This window comes from Eumetopias jubatus, unplaced genomic scaffold (genome assembly GCF_037043125.1).
Source record: "Eumetopias jubatus isolate StellerSeaLion01/CBP00866 unplaced genomic scaffold, mEumJub1_p1.0 scaffold_1, whole genome shotgun sequence".
NCBI lineage: Eukaryota > Metazoa > Chordata > Mammalia > Carnivora > Otariidae > Eumetopias > Eumetopias jubatus.
In genome coordinates, this window is record NW_028274807.1 from 118,103,049 (window position 1) to 118,126,314 (window position 23,266).

The following is a 23,266-nucleotide window of genomic DNA, read 5'->3' on the forward strand; positions in this document are numbered from 1 at the left end:
CCTAAGCCACCCAGGCACCCTACCTGTCTAAAAGTTCTATCTAATCAAGCATTCATGCTCAAAACCTCCTTTGCACGTATGATAATATTCAAATTCCTGGCACAGAGAACTTCAGAGTCCAGTCCGGTCTATTTTTTCAGCCTCATCTCCCCAGTAGCCACCCACTGTCTAAGTACAAAAGACATCCTGTCCTGTCTGAGCACGCCATGCTTTTAGGACTCCATGTTTTCACACATGTAACTCCCTGCTCTTTGCCAGGCAAGCTTCTCATCCCTTCAAGGCCCAGATCAAATGTCACCGTAAGAAGCTTTCCTGACTCTCTCCAGGCACTGCCTCATTTTGCTCCAAAATGCTCTGTCCATAATCTCTAAAATACTATTTTTCACTTTATACCAATATGTATGTTTGTCTCTTCTAGTAGTCAAGAGCAGGCACAATGTCAGTAAGCTCCAGAGCCCAGCATATTAGTTAAAATGTTGAACACATAACTACTTTTTATATGCCTTTTTATACAACTCTACCATTTTCTAAGAGGTATCATGTATTCTTATTTACCTTGCAGTATGGAAAAGCTAGTATTATCTCTATTTTTCCAAGTGACAAACTGAAGCTCGTGGAGATTTAGTGAATTGCTCAGGGTAACAGAACGAATAGATGGCAGAGGTAGAATTCAATTCTCATTTCTTGCAAGAGATTTTGTGAAACATCACTTTGTCATTTTTATCATAGCTCTCCCATTAAAAATTTGGGGCTGTGTACAAGTTAGAAGGATTTCGTTCTCATGTAACAGTTCCCCCACACAGCAGGGCTTATTGACTTAATGCATGAATAAATATCGGGAAAAAAAACGTAATTGTTAATTAACATTTTGCACCAAGTCTTTTTTTCTAACACTATGAGCTGGGCCTTAGTTTCCTGAGCTATAAAAGGGATGGTCATGTGCTACATCAGACTCACTTACCTACATGCTATTAAAAATTTGCCAGACTTTACCCCAATCTATTTAATCAGTATCTCTGAGGGCAGGACTTAGAAATGAAGGTTTCACAGGCTCCCCTGGTGATTTTTTTTTTTTAAGATTTTATTTATTTATTTGACAGAGAGAGACACAGCAAGAGATGGAACCCAAGCAGGGGGGAGTGAGAGGGGGAGAAGCAGGCTTCCCGCCGAGCAGGGAGCCCAATGCGGGGCTCGATCCCAGGACCCTGGGATCATGACCTGAGCTGAAGGCAGCCGCTTAACCATCTGAGTCACCCAGGTGCCCCTCTTCCCTGGTGATTCTGACTGAGCCTCACCAATTTGGGAATTCCTAGACTACATGACCTCTAAGTTTCCCTCTAACATTTATGCTTCTTAAAAGAAAAATATCTATCCCCAGTATACCCTAAAATGCAAGGTACCTGAAATCGTTCTTTACTCATTGCAAAGGACAATATGCCATTTCTGTGTTACAGACCAGTAAATCAAATCTAATAATTATCCAGTAAAGCCAAATAATGCCCTAGTAATAAAGTATGCATTCATGTGTCAGACACTACATTTACTTTCCAAGTTTCCTTGTATTATGTTTCAGGTCTGCCACAGTTAACTCTACTAACTATAAAGGGAATGGAGGAACAGATCTAATCATTTATGTAAAACTCATCATGTGTCAGGGACTCTGCTATGAGATGCATATTCTACATACTGATCCATTTAATTCTCATGACAATGATACGGAACCTGAGACTCATAGAGATGAAGTAGCAGTAAATTATGGAACAAGATTTTGAACCTAGCTGGTTGGTCCTGTCTTGTCCTTTCTGTCTTATGACCCAACTACAAGGGCTAAAGGTTGTTTAATTCATTTGAAATACATGGAAAAACCAGGAAGAATTTTTGAAATCTGTAAATTATTAAAGCCTACCCAAAGAAGTGTTGTACAATAAAAGTTAATGAGAGAATCATATTACCCTGGTAGCACTGAAAACAGAAGGGCAACTTAGCAGAGTGGTGAAGATCATTAGCTCTGGAGCCAAACCACCTGGGTTGGAATCCCAATTCAGCTACTTACCAGCTGTGTGACTTTGTGCAAGTTACTTAATGTCTCTATGCCTCAGTTTCTTCCTCTGCAAAATGGAAATAAAAGAGTCTGCCTCTTAGAACAGTTGTGAGGATTTAATGAGGTAATAAATGTAAATAAAGATCTTAGAATAGTATCCACAGTAAGGGCTCAAATGTTAACTGTTACTATTAAAATTGCCACCTTTATTTTTAGATTCTGTCTTCATGTCTTTTTTTGTTAAAATGTAGAACATTACTGATTTAGGCCCAACCATGACTCCTATCTGAAGTGTATTAGCTGGCATCTTTCATAAAAGCAGAAGAGCTAACTTCAAAGAGCAGGTTGGTCTATGGATTCAGAGAGACTCAGGTTCAACTCTTGACTCTACCTCTGTCTAGTTCTGTGAACTACTGAACCTTTCTAAGCCTTAGATCCGTCATTTGTAAAATGGAAATAAAAAACAGCAAGGGTTGTGATGAGGATTAAATAAGTGGAAAACAGCACAGTGCCTGGTCCACATGAAACGTCCAACAAATGTGGTTGCTGAACATATTTTGAAGAAGCAGCTCCAGGCACAGCTAGGATGTTGTCCTATTTCTCCATCAGCCTTTTTCTTTTCACATACCCATCAGCACTTGTCTCTACTGAAGCCCATTTTATCCAGTTTTTCAATTCAGTTTAACAAACAGTAAGTAACTACTATGGCAAGGCAGTAAGTAAAGTGCAGATGAAAAAATAAAGCTATATTCCCCATCCTCAAGGATTTTTTAATTTAGTAGAAATAATATCATCTAGAATTTAAGACAAGCTAAATTTTAATTGTCTTACAATTAAGACAAGCCTTAGGAAGTGCTTTAAGTGTCTTACAATTAAGAAAAGCTTTAGGAGATTCAAGGTATCAAGTTCACTGGAGGGAGTTATTCATTAGCAGGGAGCAGGAGTGTAGGAATGGATTTTCCAGTGGCAAGAGCCCTGAAGCTAGCACATGTTACTTCTCCTTGGGATACCCTAACCCACCTCCTTTCTACTCATCTTTCAAGACTTACTTCCAGTGTCATCTCTTCTGGGAAGTGCCTTAAACTGAAGCGAGTGCCCCTTCTCTGAGCTGTCTATGACAACAATTACCACTGTAAATGTCATGCTTGTTGGTCACCCTCAATGCACTGTGAGCTCCTTAAGGAGATATTGGAGCTTATTCATTTTAGTGTTCTCAGTGTCCAGGACCTACCAGGCACTCAATAAATGTTTGTTGAATAAATAAAAGTTCAGCAAGCAGAGGGATGGCTGGGACATTCTAAACAGGGTAATAACAAACAATGACATGGAAGTGGAAGAGCATGGGACATGTGTGAGATTAGTGACTGGTCTTGGCGCAGATGGAGAAGAATTTCAGTAAGAGACAGAGAGGAGTACAGTGAGAGATGGCTACAAAGTAAGTAGGGCCAGACGTAGAAGGTCACCTTCCAAAGTCTACCTACAACATAAGTTACAAATTTAATGAACACAATCATAAAAATGTCAAGTACTAGAAAAGAAGATTCAATCACTGCTGAATATAGAACCATTTTATATACTCTATGACATTCCTATGACCTTCATTTGCCTAGGATAGTCCCAGTTTCCACTTGTTTTCCCAAGTTGGTATTCCCCAAAGTGTCTCTATTCAGATGATAAAATATGGTCATTCTAACCAGGGAGAGATCTGTACCCCTAACACAGGTTATATATCCAGTTAAAATAAGTCTGTCAACTTCTAAATCTGCAGAAATTTGGAAGGAAAAAATGTTAGTATATGGAGATAAATTTAACAACCAACAGCAGTAATCACATAAAAACATTATCTGACATAGCAGGTTATATACATAAAGGAAAAAATGTTACACTTTTGCTAAAGTAATTAACTGTCAATTTTCTTTTTGCATTTCTTTTAGTTTTACATTCATAACTGACACATTCATTCCATTTTAATTGAGTTCCTTATGATGAATAAAATGGAAAATGTATTAAAATTCTTCTGATTTTTTCTAGAATATTTTGGCAGAATTATGCAATACAAATCTGTCATGTTAGTAGGACTACACTGGAAAACAAATGTCTTTATTTGAAAATTTAAGTAAAAGCCTGAAAATATGAATCTACAGATTCCTATTCAATATCTATTTTTTGCCCTCTTCCTAACTAACCAGACCTTGATTTCCTGGGGGGCAATATGCTCAATTAAAAGTACTCATCTCCTCAGACTTCCTTGTAGCTACAAATAACCATGTGACCAAATTCTGGCCAATGAGTTAATAAGTGGAAACATTTGGTAGGGCTCCAGGAAAAATTATTGCTCTCTTGATAAAAAGAGAAAGACAGCTGGCCCATGCTTTCTGCCATTTGCCCTCTGCCTTTCCCCCTTCTTCCTGCAGGATACCGACTTGATATAAGACTTGGAGCTTGCTTTGTAATATCATACTAATTCTATTTGTATTTCCAAATCTTTCAGTTCTGAGACTAGCCTACCCCAGCAATGGTTGCCTGAGGAGAGGGCAAAGGGAGTACTAAATGAAAAAGGTACCAAGAAACTTTTTGGGCTGATGCACATGTTCTCTATCTTGATTATGGTGGTGATGAAACAAACTTACACATTTGCAAAACTCATCAAGTTAAGATGGGTGTGTCTTACTGTACGCAAAGTTTACCTTAATAAAGATAGTTTTTAAAAAATCATTTGCTGAACTAAATCATAATATTTAAGTATATATTATGATTAACCTGCAGACTTTCTTAAAAAATAGGAACACAATAAATATTTGTTGGCTTCACCTAAATTATGTGTAGTTCTATGGCTATTAGGATAGTATAAATTATCATGCTGGAGGAGAAAAACACACACAACAGCTGAAATGACAAATACCCACTTATGCAGTATTTGTATACACAACTATAGTTCTTTTGGGAAGAGACTAAGTCAGAAGACCTGATTCAACAGTTCTAAGAGAAACAAAGAGATAATTCCCTAAGAATAGCATACTTTTCCTTTTTAACTCTCTGTAGAAATCTATAAAAAAAATTTTCCATATAGAAACTTGGTGATCCCATCAGTTTTTAGCTAAAATAAAAAAAAATCAACATGCACGTAAAAAATACTGTTGAATCTTGACTAAAACATTCATTGAAGATATTAGTGGCAAAATTAAATCAAAATAACATAGTCTAAACCAGTGTTTCACATACTATTGCTTTGGAGAAAAACAGAGACTTGAGCATATCTAATGAAAACTGAGTATGACATTAAATGAGTTTGTGTAATAATCCTTTGAACAAGGTTAAACAAGTTTCTTTACTTCTTTCTCATAAGCTTTAATGTGATAATGTGCACTGTGAATTCCCAAAAGAGTTTTATGGAATGCAGTGTGTCTGACTTATTTCAGTCAGAGCACCTCATAGGACTTGGTTAAGGAAATCACACTTCAGGAAAACCTGTTGCAGGATGACAGCACAAGCCAAATCAAATCAAGTTTTTCCTACATATTTTATTTTCATATCTCTATTTGGAGAAGGTAATTATGCCCTCTATTTAAAACATCTCCTTTAAAAATATTTTTAAAAATCTACGTTCTTGGGGTGTCTGGGTGGCTCAGTCAGTTAAGCATCTGCCTTCGGCTCAGGGCACGATCCCAGCATCCTGCAATAGAGCCCCACATCGGGCTCCCTGCTCGGTGGGGAGCTTGCTTCTCCCTCTCCTCCTCGCTTGTGCTCTTTGTCGCTCTCTCTGTCTCAATCTCTCAAATAAATTAAAAAAAAAAATCTTAAAAATCTACATTCTTAGTAAATTTTAACTTATTGAGAAAAAATTAATATTTAGAGCTGGTCATGCAGCAAAGTTGATCCCCACCTTCTAAAAACAATCATTACTACAATCTGTGGGGTAAATTCAACCAATTATGAGTCCTTTCTTTAATGTAAAGAGACCTAGAATTTAGTCCTGGACTCTCATGATTATAATCATACTACTCTGAACAAATCACATACCATCTCAAAAGCTCAATTTCTTGAGCTATAAATTACTATAAAGTATAAAGCTGGGCCATATGAACTCTATGAAACTTGTTAGTTCTAAATATGCTATTTTCCAACTTATTTCACTTAATATTTACTAAACAAAGTGAAAGAGTATTTTCAAAATATAGCTTCTTTTCAAAATCATCATTAAATATGAATTTTTTGCACAACACCTCCCTCATATTTATCACTTAAAATTTTAAATATGAGATTCATTTTGGTAAAAGCAGATTTTCATGTTCCTCTATTGTCTGAAGTATAACTATATTTTAAACAAATCTACATCTGTTGGCTGCAGGACAATAGGCCAGAGCTTAATAAAGTTTGAATACCTGAAACCAAAAGATTATCATTCAGCCAGAAGCAAAGCAGATGAAAATGCAGTGTCCTCTCAAGTGTTAATTATTATCAAAAGCAAAGTTTAACATCATGAGAGAACAATGTTCCAGTGGACCAACAACAAAATATAATAATAATGACATTTAACAAATATTCTTTAATAAGAATTAATTATTTACCTGTAATGGACCCAATATGGAGCTTGTTGTATACATAAAAAAGAGACGAAGATAACTTAGAACATTTGCAAATGCAAAAAGCCCTTCCGCCACCAGAGTAGGATGGAATGCGTCCCAGTCCTTCCGGTCAGCAAAATCATGAAACTAAAGTTAGGAAGAAAAAGCCAAAGGTAAATAGCTCCCTCAGTTTAGGAAAATAAAAATAAATATTCTGACTATTGAAAGAAAACTAATTATTTATACCTCTTTCAGGGGTTCTCCTTTTATGTTTTGTAAAGTCCTCTTCTTTTAATACAAATAACATTATTTTAACTAAATAAAAGATCTTTACATATGTGAGGCAATATCACTTACTCTATATAAAGAGGTTTTCTCAGAAATTCTTAGGTTTTAAAAAATTAAGCAATTTTTTAAAAATGTCATTAAACTTTTTATGAATGAAATGTTTACTGGTTTTCCTTAAATTCTACAACACAAACTTTAAGTATTAAGTAAAATTTAAGTAAGTTTGCTCTCAGTTAATTAGCTATCATATTAAATTAACCTAGCTCTTTAACTCAGGTTTCTAGAATGAACCCTAGAAGTTCTTCTCCCTTCTAAATACTAAGAAAGAGAGTGCATTATTATACCCAGACGTAGAGTGGCCACATGTTCCAATTGCCTGGATAGTCTCAAATTATATACCAGTTTTCCTCGCATAATCATTAATGCCCCATTTCACTCTCAAAGTGTCCTGGTTTGGATAAAAAATTATAAGAGCACCCCACTTCTAGAACTAAAGAGACTGGTGTAAGACACCAATGACCCTCAACCATTTATCTATGTATGACCAATTTTTATTTTCTTAGTAATTGCACAACTCTGGTCACTGAAAATGCCTTACAAACATGTTCCATACTACTGATCATTTAAAGGAATAGATTTTTTTTTAATAAAGTAAAATGACATAAGATAACCATTTTTTTTTCTATAGGTCTATAAATTAGTTAAAAAAAAAACAAAATATATCTCTCAGTTCTTTGACTGTGATGCCTTAGAAGAATTCTAGACTCAGGGCTTAAACAAAGATAGTTAAAATAAAATCTTACCTTTTCTGGGCTTAGAAGAGCTTACATCTTCATAAAATTATAAGATGTGTATAAAACTAAATTTTTGTCAAATTCCAAATTTTAAAAATAGAGGCATCAAAAAATTATCACATTTATGTCATTTTTTAAGCTATGGAAGACAATAATCATGATTTGGAATGTGGTAAAACACTACAGAATGAATTCTTAATGATCAACTTTTTTCTAGCATGTATAAAGATAACTAACACTAATCAATTTCAGGAACTTTGTGTTCTCATTTTAAGTATATATACACATTAATGAGGTAAATGAATCTAGCTCAGATATAAGGAACTGGCATTTGGTAGAAAGAAAATGCCTAGACAGACCTGGATTTAAATCCAGTCTTGGTTTCTTACTGTGTGGTCTTGGATAAGTTACTTAATATCTCTGAGCTTCGTTTTCCTTATTTGCAAAATGGGGATAAGGACATCTGTCTCACAGAGTCCCTGTGAGGATAAAATGAGATAAAGTATACCAAGTATCAACCATGGTGCCTGGCATATAATAGGTCACCAACATTAAAAGGCAATTAACATCCTTCAAACTACTGGAAGGCAGGAAACAATGCACATTATTCCCTTACACTGGGATAGATTTAAAATGAAAACACATCAGATACAGATTTGGGCCAATGTAACTCTGAGTTATACAGATACATATCTCAGGTTTTTCCTAACAAACCTTCATTTGTATCTCCAATTAACATAGCTAATAGTCACCTTGTTGTGAGCAACCACTTTGAGGGCAAAAGTTGCCAAATAAAGTGAATTCATGACAAAACTGAGTTGATTACGGGATTCTTCCAAAAAGTCTTCCAACCCTTCATACCAGAGTCTTTTAATGTCTGACCAAATCATCCCTAAAAAATGGAAGGAAAAAAAATCAAATAATGCTCTTAAATCAATAATAAACTGAAGACTACTTTAAAACTCAAGATATTAAATAAACAACACTCGTATCAGCTATAGCTTCATTCAAAAGAAAAAATAACTTTTTAGTAAAAAGTTCTCAAAATTTGAAAGAAAATAACTATGTTTTATATGACAATATTTTTCTCATAGAAGAATTTTAATAAATGTGAAACAAGCATAAGAAAACAAACTGGTGCTAAACACACACACACACACACCCACACACACCCACAAAGGCTCAGTTCCTGATTCTTTTCTTTTCTCTATTATGCTCACTCCTACAGTGACCTCATCCAGTCTAATCTAATGGCTTTAAATACCATCTATGGGCAGATTTTCAAATTTATCTCTCTAAACTCAATCTGTATTTATAGAATTAATATCTCTAACCCTCTCTCCTAAACTCAACTTGTATATGAACTTGACTACTCTACATCCCCAATGGGATGTCCTAACATATCCAAACTGAATTCTTAATCTCTACCCCCAAATTCACTGTACCTTGAAGTCTTCCCCTCTCAGTGATAGAAACTTCATCATTCTAGTGGCTCAATCCAAATTTCCTTGAATCATCCTTGACTCTTTCTTTTAATCCACACATTCAATGCAACAGCAAATCCTGTTGGCTCTACTTTCAAAATATATTTAGAATCTAACCCCTGTCACTATCTCTTCAACTTCAAGCAACCATCCTGTCTAGCCTGGATTACTGAAATAGCCTACTGGTCTCCCTGCTTTTATCCTTGTCTCCTTAAAATCTATTCTCAACTCAGCAACAAGAGTAGTCCTTGTAAAAAATGCAAGTGTTGAGGCTGAGGTCGAAGAGGTTGCTGCCTGTGTTCTCCTCTAGGATTTTCATGGATTCCTGTCTCACACTTAGGTCTTTCACCAATTTTAACTATTGGGACTTAATCAGGATAAAAAGCTCTTGCACAACAAGGGAAACAGTCGACAAAACCAAAAGACAACCAACAGAATGGGAGAAGATATTTGCAAATGTCTTATCAGATAAAGGGCTAGTATCCAAAATCTATAAAGAACTAATCAAACTCAACACCCAAAGAACAAGTAATCTAATCAAGAAATGGGCAGAAGACATGAACAGACATTTTTCCGAAGAAGACATCCAAATGGCCAACAGACACATGAAAAAGTGCTCAACATCGCTCGGCATCAGGGAAATCCAAATCAAAACCTCAATGAGATACCACGTCACACCAGTCAGAATGGCTAAAATGAATAAGTCAGGAAACGACAGATGTTGGCGAGGATGCGGAGAAAAGGGAACCCTCCTACACTGTTGGTGGGAATGCAAGCTGGTGTGGCCACTCTGGAAACCAGTATGGAGGTTCCCCAAAAAGTTGAAAATAGAGCTACCCTATGACCCAGCAATTGCACTACTAGGTACGTACCCAAAGATACAAATGTAGTGATCCGAAGGGGAACCTGTACCCCAATGTCTATAACAGCAATATCCACAATGGCCAAACTATGGAAAGAGCCCAGATATCCATCGATAGATGACTGGATATAAAAGATGTGGTAGGGATGCCTGGGTGGCTCAGATGGTTAAGCGTCTGCCTTCGGCTTAGGTCATGATCTCAGTGTCCTGGGATCAAGTCCCGCATCGGGCTCCCTGCTCAGCGGGGAGCCTGCTTCTCCCTCTCCCTCTGCCTGCTGCTCCCCCTGCTTGTGCTCTCTCTCTATACATATCTCTGACAAATAAATAAAATCTTAAAAAAAAAAGATGTGGTGTAAATATACAATGGAATATTACTCAGCCATCAAAAAATGAAATCTTGCCATTTGCAATGGCATGGATGGAACTAGAAGATATTATGCTAAGTGAAATAAGTCAATCAGAGAAAGACAATTATCATATGATCTCACTGATATGTGGAATTTAAGAAACAAAACAGAGGATCATAGGGGAAGAGAGGAAAAAATAAAACAAGACGAAACCAGAGAGGGAGACAAACCATAAGAGATTCTTAATCATAGGAAATAAACTGAGGGTTGCTGGAGGGGAGGTGGAAGGACGGGGTAACTGGGTGATGGACATTAAGGAGGGCATGTGATATAATAAGCACTGGGTATTATAAAGACTGATGAATCACAAACCTGTACCTCTGAAACCAATAATACATTCTATGTTAATAAAAAAAAATTATAGAGAACTGAAATATCTAAATAAATAAAATTAACAATAAATAAAGTTCACTTACTAGCTCTCTTATCAAAAAATCAAACAGTGGCGTCTGGCTGGCTCAGTAGGTTAAGCATCTGCCTTCAGCTCAGGTCATGATCCCAGGGTCCTGGGATCGAGCCCCGCATCGGGCTCCCCGCTGAGCTTCTCCCTCTCTCTGCCTGCCACTCCCTCTGCTTGTGCGCTCATACTCTCTATCAAATAAATAAATAAAATCTTTAAAAAAATCAAATAAAGATAACACCTCAGAATGGTGCTTAACTGCCAAAAAAAAAAAAAGAAAGAAACCTAGAATTCGGTTGTGTGGTCCTTCCACTCCATCCTAAGTGTAAACTTACCCCAGATCTCTTTTCCCTTGCTACTGGGTATATGTTTTATACTGATCCAATAAACCATGTGATTTGAGCATCAAAAAAAAAAACAATGCAAGTGTTACTTCCCTTCTCAAAACTCTGAAGTAACTCCCAGAGGAGATAAGGATTAACTACAGGTCTGAACTCTTTCTCCACGGGAACACAACCTATGTTACTGTCTATTAAAAGGGTTTCCTTGGAAACATACTACATTAAGAAAAATATGGAAGGTCAGCTGTGTTCAACATTGTTATAAAAACAACACTGATTGGGGAATTGCATCTGGACTGGGAGGACTCTAAGTGGACTCACAAGCCCTGAAGGTATACACAGCCAAGCCTATAAAAAGACATGTTGAAACTGATGAATCACTGAACTCTACCTCTGAAACTAATAATACCCTATATGTTAATTGAATTTAAAGAAATTTTAAAAAATAATTCATAACTGAAGTATATAATAATATCATATATATAAAATCTAGTTTCTCTATGGGCTGTTTGACTACTTATTTGTCCATTCCCCAACAGTATTTTTTGTTACATTAGTGTTATGATTAATATGAGTGTTCCAATTTTGCTATTAAAAAAATCATTGTCTATATGATTTCCTGGAGTACTTTGAATATGGTAGCTTCTAATATACCTAGTAAGTTTACAGGATGGTGAATCTTTACAATGTCAACTCATCAGTCAACAGTGTGTTGACTGTGTGTTTCTTTATTGACTTTGTGACATTTAAAACATTTTTATCTATAATCTTCTTAATAGATTTTTTAAAAAAGACATATTGAGAAACACAGGCCTCTGCTTCTCTGTGTGATGTCTCTCTTCACTCAAGAGTGTGCTTGCAGTGGGAAGAGCTACACTCTTGGGCTTTATGAGGTAGAGCTGCTGCTAGATTTGAGGCTTCTCTAGTTGGGGTAGCCCACGCCCATCCCGTACAACTGAATATGCCCATAATGGGGCTGGGAAACAGCCCCAGACTTTTGTAAGAACGGCCAATAAAGAGAAATTTGAAGCTATAATGTTGTACTTTCCTGTCTTGTACCCTTCTACAAAGCTAATAAGTAAACCAGGGCCAGGTTCCCACCTATTGTGTACTGCGAGTGTGAATGTCAACGAGGACCCAGGATCACTGTTGTTGATTGTGCAGAGTGGGTGCCGCACCTTCCCTTTTACCTCATGTCACTCAGAGTCAAAAGTAATTTCTTTATCATGACCTGCAAGGCCCTGTATCACTTCTCCCCTCTGGCATTCTCTCCTATCCATCTTTCCTTTCACTACTTGTCACACTGGCCTCTTTGCTTCCTTGCCATCCTCTGAACACACAAGGCTTCTGCGTTAGGGTGTTTACATCAGCTCTTCCCTCTGATTGGAAGCTCCTCACCCAGATATCCATTTGATTAACTCCTTTACTTCACGTCTTTGCTTACCACCTACTCTGATCATCCTATTAATAAATTGCAAACCCCATGTCCTCCACTCCCAACTCCCTAACTCTGCTTCTATCTTTCTTTTCCCTTAGTACTTAACACTTTTAAACATTGGGTATAGTGTACTTATTATGTCTATTATTAACTGACTTTATTCACTCCACTTAGAGGAAACTCTTCAAGAGTAAGAATTTTTGTTTTTATTAACCAATGTCCTAAATGTCCTGGATGGCTCCTAATACATAGTGGGTACTCAAAAAATGTGCTAAATGAATAAATATACACAAATAAAACCCAAACAAACAAAAATCCTTTCCCCCTTTTTGACCAGAAATTCCTCCATAATTAATATATTCCTAGGAGTACCAGAGAACAATATTATATTCTAGGATAGTTTTATGATAAATTCTTTCATAAGATCTTTTTAAGGAGAATATACAGTAATAAAAAAAATAGAGTGCTGCAACATAACATATGGGCAGAGATCAAGTTAAGCCAGTCAGAATCATCCTCTGGCTTACCAGTAGGCAGAATAATTCCCCTAGGAAGCACATGAAGCATTCTTGAAAAATTGTTTATAACATCTTAATTACACAGTACCCATATTTTATGCAGAAAACCATTTTTAAATATTTGCAGATCTGACAGGGAAAATACTTTTAAAAATTCCACTTAGATGAGCTTCTATTTAAAGTGAATACATAAAAACTATCTGAAAATGTTAAACCAAACATTCTTTTTTTTAACTCAAATACTGTACCACTGAAACATTAAACCAAAACAGATGCTTACAGAAATAAGTGTTTTATTTCTGTAAAATGCAATATTATAACTAAAAGGAATTCTTGACAACAATTACAAAAGGAATTGGACAAGATTTTTGATTGAAAAAAAAGGCAGGGGGGCCTGGGTGGCTCAGTTGTTAAGCATCTGCCTTCAGCTCAGGTCATGGTCCCAGGGTCCTGGGATCGAGCCCCACATGGGGCTCCCTGCTCTGCGGGAAGTCTGCTTCTCCCTCTCCCACTCCCCCTGCTTGTGTTCCCTCTCTCACTGTGTCTCTCTCTGTCAAATAAATAAATAAAATCTTTAAAAAAAAAAAAAAAAGGCAGACATGTGAAAGAACAGTGAGTACCACTGTCAGGTGGTTTCCCATCTTCTGCGCAACACCCCACAACAAAATGAAGCTAATACTCTTGACGTATTTGATATTTCTGAATTGAATTAAGAGAACAAAATAATTTTAGACTATTATAATCAGTACATTCACTAGCCAATGTACTATATTTTAGGGTCTTTTTTGTTTTTATTTTTTTTAGAATTAGTAACCAATACTATAAGCTGTAATCCCATCATTCTGGGATTCCTCAAGGCCTGCTCCTACATCCTCTATTCTCATTTTATACTTTCTCAAGTGTCTCATTCATACCCATAATTTCATATACAACCTATATGCAGATTATTCACACATTGCTAACTCAAGTTTAAACTTCCTCTTGAGTTCCAGCCGATGATGTCTAATTGTCTTTTAGATATCTTGAAATCTTTTTAATTTCAACGTATCCAAAGCCACAGTCAGGATCGACTCTCACAAATCCCAAAACCAAGTACTCTTCCAAAATACCTACACTGCTTAATAAACTCACTCTTCCTCACCTCCTATATACTGTGTATTTCCATGTCCTATTGACCTTACTTTGTAAGTATCTCTCAAATCTGTTCCCTACTCTCTTTTTCTATCATAACCACCCTAAGTCCAAGGTACCATCAGCTTTCATCTGCAACGGTCTCCCTCCATCCACTCTTGCCACAGCCCTATCCTCCTAACCATTCTCTACTATAGCCAGAATGATTTTTTCAAAAGCAAATCTGAAATACAAAAACAAAAAAACAAAAGGCAAATCTGATCATGTCACTCCAATCCTTAAAAATTTCAATGGTTTTCCAGTGTTCTTAGCATAAAGTCAAAATTACTTAACATGGCCCACAAGCCTGTCCATGGCCTGAAGTACCATCCATTTCTACAGCTTCATCTTGGATTTTGCTTCTCTTGTTCTCTCTGCTCCAGCCTTTACTCAATACCTTCTTTGTGCCACACTCCTTCTTGCCATGGTGCCTCTGAACATAACTTTTAGATCAGCCTAGAATACTCTTCTCTCCTAATTGTCTTAGTTGACTTTTTTATTTTTTAGACCCAGCTCATTTATCAGTTCCTCAAGAAAGCCTTTTCCTAACTTTCCTGACTCGGCAGGATGCCCTTATAATATGCTTGCTCTCCTAGCTCCATGACCTTTACTTAGCAGCACTTAACTCGTTTGTGCTTTTTCATTTATCTGTGCAATTTTCAAGTTACTGGGGTTTTGCCTTAATTAGACCATAAGCTCCATGAGTGCTGTACCATATCTCAGTTTTGCCTGTGTTTGGACAAAGTAGATATACAAAATTTTTAAAAATATATTTTTAGGGGCACCTGGGTGGCTCAGTCAGTTAAGCATCTGCCTTCAGCTTAGGTCATGATCCCAGGGTCCTGGGATGGAGCCCCACAACTGGCTTCCCTGCTCAGCAGGGAGCCTGCTTCTCCCTTTCTCTCTGCCTGCTCTTCTCCCTGTTTGTGCTCTCTCTGTCAAATAAATAAATAAATAAAATCTTTAAATATATATATATATATTTTGTACTAGCTGTTCTATTATATTCTAACAGTAAAAAATTAAGTAAAAGGATACTGCTAATATTCTGTGCATTCATCAACACATTATTTCCATTTACCTATGTGTTTTTTATAATTTAACCCCACTTTTCTTGGAAAGCTAAGGAAAAGAACAAGAAACAAATGTACAAAAGTCAGCCATCGTGAGTCAAAAGTCACTGTGTTCACTGCGTGAAATAATACATTGAATGAGGAAGTGCCTTTAGATAAGCAGGCCAATGATTCCTACATGTTTCCTTAGAGCAAGTTCAGATCTATATATCTAAGGTAACCCAGAGTGATCTAATTACATAACAGGCTTAGAAGATGTCCTTGGCAAGGTTTATTCAGATCTATTGGTTTCAAAGCAGAAGCTGTGCTGAGAAAAGTAAAATACTTCCAGGAATTTTACTAGCTTAATGCATATTACACTCTTCTACTGAAGCAGAATATGGTTAGAAAATTAATCATATTGTATGTGCATGAATATTCAATAATGTCATTGAAAATAGGGCCATCATGATTAAAAAGAAGTAGCAATAGTTTTACCATTATTATGAAATTTCATCACAGCAGCAATATTTACACTATCCAAAGAGTGGTATAACTCTGAGTTCAATAAGCTTTTACTCACTGCTAAGAAATATAAATTTTAGGGCGCCTGGGTGGCTCAGTCGTTAAGCGTCTGCCTTCGGCTCAGGTCATGATCCCAGGGTCCTGGGATCGAGTCCCACATCGGGCTCCCTGCTCAGCGGGAAGCCTGCTTCTCCCTCTCCCACTCCCCCTGCTTGTGTTCCTGCTCTCGCTGTCTCTCTCTGTCAAATAAATAAATAAAATCTTAAAAAAAAAAAAGAAATATAAATTTTAACTTGATCCTACACAGACTTAGGAAACCTAAATCTTACTTACAAAACAAAGAAAAGATTCTCTTTTTCTCATGACTATTTAAACAATAGTTTACAGATAAATGATATAAAATTTCCTTTATTACTAAGATATATAACAATCTTTCAGAAGTAGTTTAAATGAATAGAGGGGAAAAAGTGCTTCTTAGAGATTCCATTCAGTATAATATTTTTTAACCCATTCAAAAAACAATATAAACAAGTTTCACACTAGAAAGCTCTATAATGATGCAATTTGGAATTACATATGATAAAGTATAAATTACTTCCTAAATTAAAATATTAAGTTTTAGATTAAATAGCAGAAATACAGGAGAGAAAAATATTAACAAGAAGAAATTATTTAATTCCCTTTAACCTAGAATCCAGATGTGTTATTTTTACTTTATCTACCTAATTTTAAATGTTAATGCACAATGGATTGAATACTGCTAAAAGTAAAACTCTGATTTAAATCAAGTTGCTTGAAAGGAACTAACTTTCAAATTAAAATTAAAATTCCAAAACATGCAAATTATTTTTATAGCTGAAGGAGAACTAAAAGTGAAAATGATACATTAATTTTCTCAAAATTATTTAATGGTTAAATCAATAAAGAACATATTGATCAATCAGTGTTTTATGCCATAGAAAATACTAAATTTTAATATCCCTTAACTCTATAGCAAAGAGCAAAAAGACAGGTGAGAAATACTGAGTTTAAAAACAAGGTTAAAAAAGTAAACAATAAAACTAAAAGGCAACCTATGGAATGGGAGAAGATATTCACAAATGACATATCAGACAGATAAAGGGCTAGTATCCAAAATCTATAAAGAATTTATCAAACTCAACAGCCCCCCAAAAAAATCCAGTCAAGAAATGGGCAGAAGACATGAACAGACATTTCTCCAAAGAAGACATACAACTGTCAAAACAGTACATGTGTCTGGCCAACAGACACATGAAAAAATGGTCAACATCATTCAACATCAGGGAAATACAAATCAAAACCACAATGAGATACAACCTCACACTGGTCAGAATAGCTAAAATTAACAGCATGGAGGTTCCTTAAAAAGTTAAAAATAGAACTACCCTACAACCGAGCAACTGCACTACTACATATTTATCTAAAGGATACAAACATAGTGATTGGAAGGGGCACATGCACCCCAATGTTTATAGCAGCAATGTCCACAATAGCCAAAATATGTAAAGAGCCCAGATACCCATCAACAGACGAATGGATAAAGAAGATGTGATATATAGATATAGATAGATAATGAAATATTATTCAGCCATCAAAAATAATGAAACTTTGCCATTTTCAATGACATGAATGGAACTAGAGGGTGTTATGCTAAATGAAATAAATCAGTTAGAGAAAGACAAATACCATATGATTTCAGTCGTATGTAGAATTTTTTTAAAGATTGATTTATTTGAGAGAGAGAGACAGCATGCAAGCAAGTACAGGGAGGGGCAGAGGGAGAGGGAGAGAGAAGCCTTAGCAGACTTCTTGATGAGCTCAGAACCCCATGTGGGGCTCGATCTCATGACCCTGAGATCATGACCCGAGCTGAAACCAAGAGTCAGTCGTTTAACCGACTGCGCCACCCAGGGTCCCCTCACTCATATGTGGAATGTAAGAAACAAAACAGATGAACATAGGGGAAGGGAAGGAAAAATAAAATAAGATAAAAACAGAGAAGGAGGCAAACCATAAGAGACTCTTAACTATAGGAAACAAACTGAGGGTTGCTGGAGGGGAGGTGGGTGGGGGGGATGGGGAAATTGGGTGATGGGTGTTAAGGAGGGCACTTGATGTAATGAGCACTGGGTGTTATATGCAACTGATAAATCACTAAATTCTACCCCTGAAACTAATAATACACTATGTGTTAACTAAATTGTATTAAAAAAAAGACTGAAGATACATAGGGAAATAAAGGAGATGTCATTAAAAGACCATAAATAGACAATGTGATTGTATCTCAACTCTCCTCCATCCCCCACAAAAAAGGGCAGGAGCTGTAAAAACTGCAGAAGGTCATTTAAAATATTTATCATACAGCATAATACTTATAAAAAACAATTTTCAGAAAATAAAGTATCTTATATTTAAAAACCCTGTCATGGGTGCCTGGGTGGCTCAGTCATTGGGCATCTGCCTTCAGCTCAGGTCATGATCCCAGGGTCCTGGGACCGAGCCCTGCAACAGGTTCCCTGCTCGGTGGGAGGCCTGCTTCTCCCTCTCCCACTCCCCCTGCTTGTGTTCCCTCTCTCCCTGTATCTCTCTCTGTCAAATAAATAAAATCTTAAAAAAAAATTAAAAAATAAAATAAAAACCCTGCCATTTCTAAAGAGATCGGGGTATCATTACAAAGAACTGATTCATATTGAATGAGTCACCAGGGAATCCTTTAAATCTAAATTTAAATAATGTTTCTATAATAAAGATAAAGATGTAACCTCGTAAGTTCATAGGTTCTTAAAAGGAAAACTAATGGTATAATAAAACAAAACAGTTAACTCTTCAAATGCAACAAAGTATAATATATATCACATTTCAAAGTACCTAAGAAAAGATTCATACTCATACCAAAAAAGCATTCATCAGCACAATTTTCCGTGTTTTAATGATAATGAAAAATTTTAGAGACTGAGAATAAAGAATTTCTCACTTCCATGTAATTAAGTAATATTAAATAAGAGATCTGCTGCCTTATCAAGTTCAGGATCATTTATCGTTACAAAAATGTTAGTTAAGTCTTCCATGATCATGAAAGTGTTCAAATTCTTGCTGTGTAAATAGTTGAACACAGATGTTTGTAATGCCACCAAGCAAGGGAGAATTAATGGGCTATATAAAAGCAGATTCTTTTGAATAAACTTGACACTTACCAATAATCCACAGTATAAGTAGATAGTCTATTCTTTCAAGCGCTGGCCCCATTGTGTTTTTCTTATCCTCATTGTAGACAAGAGAGTAGAGGTTTAATAACAGCAGGAATGTGAAATATGATGCTCCATGAATAATAAATTTCATAAAAGGAGTGTGAATGATTCTGCCAAACTGAGATTTGGGAGCTATCAAATAACAAAGTGACAAAACTGGCCAAAAGATGCCAACTGTCAAAACAGTCATTATCTTCTTACAGGTGGGCTTACGTCTGTAACCTGACATCTGCCCAAACCAAACAGTGTTCAGGAACTGCTGGCAGTTAGACTGTGAGACAAACTGGAAAAAACACACACATACACAAAAATAAATAAATATTAATAATTATTAATGAATAATTATTCTGTTAATAATTATTAATAAATACTTAATATCTATAAACATAATTTGATAATACCATTATTTAACTGATATTCAAAGTGTTACTATTTTAAAATCAATTCTATACAGTCCACACAATTTTTTGTTTTTCGTTTTTCTTACATGTAATAAAAGAGTGTAGAGGTTGAGCATAGACTCTGGAGCCAGATTACCTGGATTCAAATCCAGGCTCTGCCACTTAATAATTGACCTTGAGGAAGTCTTTAAACCTCTTTAGGCCTCAAATTTCCCATCTATAAAATGGGGATAATAATAGTCTCTACTCATAAACTTGTTACAAGGATTAAATGTAAAACTCTTAGAATGGTGCCTGATTCATAGCATGTAGTATATAAATATTAATATTAATAGCCTACTTAGCCATTTTGCAAAATAAAGACTCTCATAATGTTTGTGAAATTTCAAAGTTAACAACCACAAACCAAAGAAAAAAACTTTTGACTAGAAGAACTACTGATTTCAGTTATAAGAAACCAAGACACTAAGATAGAAAAGCAATCCAACTCTAAACATCAGATATATTTATCCTCCATTAAAACATTGAGAATTTCTTAAAATGTATTAAACTCTTAAATCTGCTTAAAACTAAATTCTGTGTAAGAAAAAAAGGAAATATATTACCAAATAAGAGGGAAATTCTAGTTCAAGTACAGGAATCAATTTATCAAAGTTTACAAAGCTTCTTAGTTTACTGATTTCAGAAGCAGTATTTTCCCAATATAATGCTCATGTTGTGAAGTATAACTTAAGGATTCTGGTAACTGTGGATATAATAATGTGATCAGGTTTGAAATTACCATAGCACAAGTGATCATAATGTCATTCAGATATTAAATACTAATTGGTCAATCTTCTGTTTTAAAATGATTTATCGTAGGCACTAGGTGGCTCAATCCAGTAAGCGTCTGACTCATGATCTCAGGGTCCTGGGATCGAGCCCCACACTGGGCTCCCTGCTCAGCTTGGAGTCTGCTTCTCTCCCTTTCCCTCTGCCCCTTCCCACTGCTCATGCTCCCTCTCTCTCTCAAATAAATAAATAAAATCTTAAAAAGAAAGAAAGAAAGAAGAAATCTCCTAATATACTATACTTGTTTTTGGCAGTTAAGTCTTAACTTCATTCTTCATTCTTCTGCTCAGATTCCAGTGCTCTTAGGGGATCTTAAATTATCTCTCAAGATGAAATACTGGGGAGAGAAACAGCTTTTCCTCCTACCAACTACCCAGTTTAGTGGCATCCCAAACTTAGTGGTTTCTCCCTTCCCCCCAATTATCAAAGGACTGCTGTCCTTCCCATCCCTCTATATAATGATGATTTAATTAACAGTAATGTTAAATACGTAATTTGAAGAACAAAATTTCAACTGGAAATGTTTTAAGTCTGTAGTGGTTTTAAAACATTGATACAAATTCTTTGCTACTCTTCTCATCAAGAGGTGCTTATCAATGTTTCATACCCTTCAATTCAACAAAGCTGTGACTGCTTTAATCAGTAAATTCTGGAAGAAGTGATACTATGTGACTTCTGAGGTAGGTTTTAAAAGGCCATGCAGCTTCTACCTTGTTTGAGGAACACTTGCTCTTGGTGCCATTAACTGCCATATAAAGCATCCTACTACCCGAAGTTACCATGCTGTGAGGAAGCCCAGGCTACCTGTAGGCACTCTGGGCAGCCCTCAGAGGCTTCTTAGACTATCTCCTCACAGTCAACCCACCATGATGACCATGCCCCTCTGTGATTCCAGTAGTAAGTGCTCAGGAGGCCCACCCTCTATGGATCCAGCTGGCCCACTCAAGAGCTCCCTGTTGGAGTCCTCAGCAGCTGCTCAGGCTCCAGACATTTGAGTGAAGAAGCCTCCAGATGATTGTAGCCCCCAGGCATCTAAGCTATCTCCAGCTGAGACCCTAGATATAGTGAAGCAAGGACAAATTATCCATCCTTGCTGTGCCCTTTCCTAATTCCTGGCCTACACAATCCAAGAGCATAATAAAAAGATTATAAAATTATTATAAATGATTATGAAATACTGTTTTATGCCACTAAGTATCAGGAGTTTGCTATTCAGGACAGATTACCTAAACAAAGTCTACCAACTATTTGGGAAGATATTATCCTCCCCTTTGATCATATCTAGAAATCTAGTTTAAAAAACTACATTTTCATTCATCCTTAAAATTACAGAGTATTTTCCTTTCAAATAAAAATATTACTACTACTTCTTGTTTCCTTTTCTGGCATCTTCTTTAGAATGGAACATTTGGTTACATCTGTGAGTCTTCAGGGTGATATATATATATATATATATCAATCATTAGGAAACTGGCTCTTAGTTTTTCCTTCCCTAACCAGGATAATCTCAGGTCTTTCCACCTTTCTTTGAGGTTCTTTTTCCAATCCCTTAAGTTGATCTTATATCTTGTTATCTCTTTATTCTATCATTTTCTAGTATTTCATGTCTATTTTAGGTTGTGGAACACAGAAGTAAATAAATTAGCCTAAGGGCGCCTGGGTGGCTCAGTCGTTAAGCGTCTGCCTTCGGCTCAGGTCATGATCCCAGGGTCCTGGAATCGAGTCCCACATCGGGCTCCCTGCTCAGCAGGAACCCTGCTTCTCCCTCTCCCACTCCCCCTGCTTGTGTTCCTGCTCTTGCTGTCTCTCTCTGTCAAATAAATAAATAAAATCTTAAAAAAAAAATTAATTAATTAATTAACCTAAGATCTAGTCAAAATGTATATTAGAGGATGATTATACCAGGGGTTCTATATTGTTTCTATTTATACAGATTAGTATAAGCACACAGGTATGTTGTTGATTTATAATCTTACAGTTACACTGATCCAAAATCTTGTGTATAATTTTTTCCTATAAATGTTTTATCTTAATGAAGAACCTTAGAGTACTAGAAAAAGCATAGGATTTGAAGTCAGAAATCTGGATAAGTGACATACCATGTAGGTAATGTTAAACACCTTAAAATTCCTGTACCAATTTCCTGAGTCACAAAACCATTGTGAGGCTCAAATTTTCAACCAAAATAATACAAAATTCTGCCTGGCACCAAAGGTCCTATATCTTGCCTTCCACAATTATTTGTCTCAGGTCCCATTTTTATATTAATACAAATCTGATAAGCAAGTTTTATTCTAACATCTATATTAATAATAAAAATAATGGGCCTTAAGGATGTCTGGGTGGCTCAGTTGGCTGAGTGTCCAATGAGTTTGGCTCAGGTCATGATCTGAGGGTCGGGAGATTGAGCCCTGCGATGGTTCTGCACTAAATGCAGAGTCTGTCCCTCTCCCTCTGCCCTTTCCCCTGCTTGTGTTCTCACTCTCTTGTGCTCTCTCTCTCAAATAAATAAATCAAATCTTTAAAAAAAAAATAATGGGTCTTAGAAAACATATCTTAAAAGTATCATTTACCAATACCTCATACTATCAACTGGATATCATTACCTACATATAAACACCCATAGTTAGTAAATTATTTCAAAAAATGAAATTTAAAATGCATACCTTCCTTCTTCAAGTTCCTGAATCATGTATTGTGTGTGTGTGCGCGCGTGCGTGCGTGTGTGTGGGAGGGGATTAGAAATAGGTATTATTTCCCTTAATAAGAAGAGATGATGCCAGTAGAGCCAGATTCAACTTAGTTATCATATCATGTGCTTCTCCACCTTTGGGTTTCAATGAATTAACAAGAACCAGGAAACACAGTATCTGATACTTT

At 36.1% G+C, this 23,266-nt stretch overlaps 1 protein-coding gene across 6 annotated transcripts in view; it reads right to left on the minus strand.

The window, feature by feature from the left end:
• The window catches only part of TRPC1 (transient receptor potential cation channel subfamily C member 1), a 69,344-nt gene that overhangs the window by 7,685 nt on the left and 38,393 nt on the right, over positions 1-23,266 (minus strand). For all 6 annotated transcript variants that reach the window (XM_028099027.2, XM_028099026.2, XM_088025907.1 and 3 more), the window contains 3 exons: positions 19,101-19,437; positions 8,441-8,580; positions 6,610-6,753 (listed from right to left, as the gene is read on the minus strand). In XM_028099027.2, coding sequence (XP_027954828.1) covers positions 6,610-6,753; positions 8,441-8,580; positions 19,101-19,437 — 621 coding nt within the window. The remainder of the gene's footprint in view (positions 1-6,609; positions 6,754-8,440; positions 8,581-19,100; positions 19,438-23,266) is intronic.